This window comes from Cokeromyces recurvatus (assembly GCF_025118155.1).
Source record: "Cokeromyces recurvatus strain NRRL 2243 chromosome Unknown BX663scaffold_67, whole genome shotgun sequence".
In the NCBI taxonomy this organism is placed as follows: domain Eukaryota; kingdom Fungi; phylum Mucoromycota; class Mucoromycetes; order Mucorales; family Mucoraceae; genus Cokeromyces; species Cokeromyces recurvatus.
In genome coordinates this window covers 1,690-7,269 of record NW_026251453.1, presented here as the reverse complement: position 1 = coordinate 7,269, position 5,580 = coordinate 1,690, and the positions used below count along the sequence as shown (strand labels likewise).

At 31.5% G+C, this 5,580-nt stretch overlaps 2 protein-coding genes across 2 annotated transcripts; both read left to right on the top strand.

Moving 5' to 3' along the window:
- Window positions 1-51: 51 nt before the first annotated feature.
- Window positions 52-348, top strand: BX663DRAFT_556726 (uncharacterized protein; the record flags this gene model as incomplete). Its single annotated transcript, XM_051531737.1, has 2 exons — window positions 52-138; window positions 196-348. The coding sequence occupies 2 exons, from the start codon at window positions 52-54 to the stop codon at window positions 346-348; spliced, it is 240 nt and encodes a 79-aa protein (XP_051377430.1).
- A 3,056-nt stretch (window positions 349-3,404) lies between these two features.
- Window positions 3,405-4,042, top strand: BX663DRAFT_556725 (uncharacterized protein; the record flags this gene model as incomplete). Its single annotated transcript, XM_051531736.1, has 2 exons — window positions 3,405-3,589; window positions 3,664-4,042. The coding sequence occupies 2 exons, from the start codon at window positions 3,405-3,407 to the stop codon at window positions 4,040-4,042; spliced, it is 564 nt and encodes a 187-aa protein (XP_051377429.1).
- Between the last annotated feature and the right edge of the window lie 1,538 nt (window positions 4,043-5,580).

The following is a 5,580-nucleotide window of genomic DNA, read 5'->3' as shown; positions in this document are numbered from 1 at the left end:
ACCCAAACCCAAACCCAAACCCAAACCCTAATATATTGATTGCTGTGTGTCATGTTGCAACGACTATCGTCGTTGCTTGTGATGAGTTGTGTCCTTCGTCCCTTGGCTTCGCCAAAGGCCGAAGGCCTTCAGATGAACGTAGTTCCCTTCGTCCCTTGGCTTCGCCAAAGGCCGAAGGCATTCAGATGAATGTAGTTCCCTTCGTCCCTTGGCTTCGCCAAAGGCCGAAGGCATTCAGATGAATGTAGTTCCCTTCGTCCCTTGGCTTCGCCAAAGGCCGAAGGCCTTCAGTTGAACGTAGTTCCCTTCGTCCCTTGGCTTCGCCAAAGGCCGAAGGCCTTCAGATGAACTTGTCTGTCTTGCATCCGCTGCGTGAATGCGCGATATATTTATATATATATATATATATATATATATATATATATATAGATGTTCGGATTGATAAGTTGACAAGTGCGCGAATTATGGTTGGTTGGCTGTGTATTGGTGATGTGTGTGATGAATGTATATATATATATATATATATATATATATATTATTATTATCATGTGAGATGTATTGTGATTGATATTTTGTTTCATTATCCTAATAATTCCTTCTTTTTTTTTTTTTTTTTTTAGTTTGCAATATGTATGTGTTTAATGTTATATGTATATTTATCTATATATTATTATTTGAATGTTCCCAATAACTTTATTATATTATTATTATTATGCGCTTTGTTACTCTTCGCAGTATTAAATTGTTCAGTTATTTAATTCTCTTGTCTGATGTTCAATTTGATCAGTCTCACTAGGTTAACTTAAAAAATTGTAGCTGTTTTAAGTGCAAGGATAAGGAAATAGCAAAAAAAAAGGTGACAAGTCTCTGAAGATCTTGCAAGTTCTATTAGAATAAAATTAACACAGTAATTATACTGAGAATAATAATAAGGGGTATTTGTATTTTTTTCGAAGAAAAGAGATGTTAATATATGTATGATTTGGAAAAGTGGGTACTGCTATAATTAATCATTACGTTTAAATATTGTCTGATAGTAATTCTGCTTAAAATAAGATATATTTTTTTTATCTTTATTCTCCCTGAACTGTCGCTGCAGCTAAAAATATAAGACATAATATATATATATATATATATATATTTAGTACATCATTATTTCTTAGGGTCTGGGGTTTGGGTTGAGCGGATCCTTCATATTTATTGACACTAAATACTCCCGCTATAACGATACTAATTATTTATAAGCTACTATTATTGTCATTCTTTAAAATGCTATTACTGTTATATAATAAGCTCTGGATATAAGCATAAGCAATATTACAATAGATAAATTACTTGAGACATGATAAACTATAATTCTGAATATGAAATAAAGCTGTGTATATAACATCTTGTAAATAATATAAAACTTATTGGTATCCAATATTCCAGATGTATCATTTATAAGACATCGTATTATTTTATATATTTATTTTATAATCTTGACAAAGAATTCAAGTTGTTTTGATCCGATAAAATAAAATATAAAAGATATCAGGAACATATACCCAGATTGAACAATAAATTCTTTATTTAAAACTTAATCAGATCATTATAACACACAATAGATAATCCATAGATCAGTCTCTTCAATCAACAAGATGTATATCCGATTAATAACACTGTTTTATGACTCATGTTCTTTGACGGTTATTTTTACTTCTTTGATATAGGATTCAATAATATAAATACAAGCAGTTGCTTAGACATCAAACAATATCTAACTTTCAATTCTTATTTTTATTTTTACTTTTCTTTATTGAACAAAATATAGTCTCGAACTATAATTTCTTTGGTTCCCTTTCTTTCTTCTTTTTCTTTTCCTTTTTTTGTTTTTTTTCTTTAAAATATTACGTTCCATTACATGCATGACCAAAATGAAAAGTGAAGAAGGCGATAAGAAACAAACACTTTATATTATTAATGCACTGCATTTAAAGCCATACAATTTAACTAATGAACACGATGAAGAAGCCAATGTTTTAGCTCACCTTACCGCTGTTGATAAATTTATATAAACATCATCACTTATTAGGGTGCTCGTGAAAGATAGGGTCCTCCAATATATTGCGGACGAACAAAGCCAGCTAGAGCTGTAAAAAAAAAAGGAAAATATATAGCTGAGGGTGCCTTCTACAAACGATCGATGTCGGAGTTTTAATAGGATTGCTAGTTCTTGTTACAAAAATTCTTGAAATATTCAAATGTCTATAATTCGATGTAAATACTTCTTAGACTGTCACACTTACCAGCTTAGTAGTTCGTAATGGAGTCAAAATGTTTACCGAATTATAAGAAAAGTTTCGTTAATTGAACGAGAAATGATATCGTAAAGTTCAGCCTGCCTTGACGGAGCAATTATTGATAAAAATAAATAATTTCGGTATTGTTTGATAATCGACAGTCTTCTCTATCGAGATAACGTGGTTTGTAGTTCATTAGAAGATTCTTTTTTTCTGCAATTTCTAAGTAAAAAAATTAACGTTAACTTTTTATGGAATTTGTGAGCTAAATTAAATAATTTACATTTATAAAAATATCTGTACCATCATCAAGTACTAGTAGATTGCATATTAAACATGCTACAAGTCCAAAAGAGCAAGTACAATGAAAAAAAATTTTTTTGCTGCCTGTAAGACAATAGTTTCATTTTCTTGACCACTCAGAAATAACTGTATTGTTCAGTTGTCATGAAGATAGTAACTGAGGTTGGAGGTTGTCGATTCAAATTTTAGTCATCCCCTTTTTAATTTTTTTTATTAAATTTATAATGTTTTTAGTTAAAATGGATCAAATAAGTTGTATTGTAATTATGCTTAGATTTATAAGTTTTTTCATATTTATACTTTTAATTAACAAAAAATATCTGAGATAAAAAGTATTTTAAATTGTTTTTGTTCTTTTTAATATTACAGATAAAAAATATGAATATTACTAAAGTTATTGACGTTATTGATGTTAACTTTTATCTGGAAATATACTTTGTGCTATTTATTGTAATATTATAACAAATAATGGAGAATGTCATCTTCAATTTGATCATAAACTCAGAAAAATTGTAAAATGTGGCTGAATCTTTTTAGAGAACTTTTTTTTTGGCTTTTTACTATTTTCCTTTTCCTTTTTTTCTAGTTTTCGAACCGGTAAGTAGCATTCGAGTTATTATACGCTTACAATGGCTAACAATATACTATTTTTGCCTTTTATTATTATCTATTTGTTTTATTTATGATTCATTTCGAAATTGCTTCAACATTATGCTTTGAAATTGCAAAATTTTGGAAATTAACTTTCGTAATGTCGACATTCATCGTTACATTTTGAAGATCTTTAATTCAAGCAACTTACTGATTTCACATAAAACAATGTCCCGTCAAGAAATTAATAGTAACACTTCTATTACTTATAACAGCAGTTATATCCGAGGTGCTCAACGACAAGGTGACCGTGTTAGAGGTCAGGCAGTAGCCCCATATGGATCAAGATCAAATGCTATTTCTGGTGATCGTAATTTGCATAATGTATCAGATCCTACTTATTCTAGAGAAAAGTATGCATCACTTACTGTTTATATTATCTTTATACTTCTATAATTGACTTAATTACTTTGTTTACTTATGTTAGTTTCTTCCGAGCTGCGAATGTATTTACATCAAATAACAACCTCGTTTGTGGTTTAAATGGCTGTACAAACGTTATGTACCATTATAATCGTCCTGATCGTAAAGGTCAAGTTTACTTCATTTGTAACAATAAGGAAAAGCACCATCAACGCCATCAGATCTCATGTACAAAAGGAACCATGTTCTATAGGCGTAAAACAGAATTTCACCGTCTTCATTCGATGATGTTTGAGTACTTTACTCAAAAGCGCCCTCTTTTGGTAGATCTTATTGAGCATCATAAGGTATCAACCCCTACTGTTAGTACAGTGAGGATCAAAACTGTTCAAATGTTTTCATTTTTTAACTTTGTAACCGAATTATATGCGATAATTATATAGAAAAATATAGTAAATTACAGTGGGTGAAAAAATTGTTCACGTGTTTTGCACCTAGGTACTTTTTCGTTTATAACTCGACATCTAATGATCATAAAATCATACTTCAAAATGCATTCGAAAGAGACAATTGTAGGGTATTCATATGTAAAGTTTTAAATGCGTGACTGCTTTATTTCGTTAGCAGTTAGCCATCCAATAATTTATAAACACGTGAACAATTTTTTCCATTATCATGCACAAAATATTAATCATTTTCTATTCCCGAAACTACACGTCACATGTGTATTAATAATACATACTGAGTTAGAATATAGTACTGGGGTTATGATAAAATATAAATAACCATCATTTAATATTTTTTTGTATACCAATATTTTACATATTTTATTGATATACTTTATTACACACAATACACCATTAACATGACTCGTGCCCTTTCTACTGAACTTCAATTGGATATCAAAGCTTGTCTAATTAAAGGTGAATCCTTAACAACTATTTCATGTAAATTTGGTGTATCTAGAAGTGTTATTTCCAAGTATAAAAAGAAGTGGTTTCCTAACACTCTTTGCAACCATGCGGGAAGACCACCTATTATCATCCAGGGATCCAAGTCTTTGGTTAGGCGATTACTACTTAACGGTAGCCTTTTAACCGCTCATGATGCTCATAAAAAGTTTCTGTCACTGGGTTATGATTTAAGCTACAAGACAGCAATTAATGTTCTGAAATCAATGAATTTTTTTGCGTCAATAAAAAAGAAGAAGCCTATGATCAGCAATACCAACAAACAAAAGCGATACAAATGGGCCAAAAAATATCAGCATTGGACTATTGATGACTGGAAACGTGTAGTATTTTCAGACGAGAGTAAAATCAACATCTGGGGGTCAGACAGCTGCCAATATTACTGGACAAGACCTGGCGACCCATTGAGACCACATCATATTGATATTACAGTCAAGCATGGTGGTGGCCATATCATGATTTGGGGCTGTATGACCTATTGGGGACCAGGTTATGCATGTCAAGTGTATGATGGTAATATGAATTCAGTTGATTATCAGCATATTTTAGGCACTACGCTTAAAGATTCACTGGATTACTATGGTTTATCTTGGGATGACATTTACTTTCAGCAGGATAATGACCCAAAACATACGTCCAACTCAACCAAAAAATGGTTTGAAGATCATGGTGTAACCTGGATTGATGACTGGCCCCCTCAAAGTCCTGACTTAAATCCAATTGAACACCTTTGGCATCATCTGAAGTTGAAGCTCAGCGCATACGACCTTAGAGCTAAAGGTGTCCATGAACTATGGGAACGTGTTGATAAAGAGTGGAACATTTTTACAGAGGATGAATGTAGACGGTATATAGAAAGTATGCCAGCCCGTATTCAAGCTGTACTTGCTGCTAAAGGGGGCTCAACGCGTTATTAACCAACAACATATGCCAAGGGAAAGAATTGTTCACGTGATTTCTTATTTTTAAACTCATATTAACTGTCATATATACAAGCAAATAAAATTTCC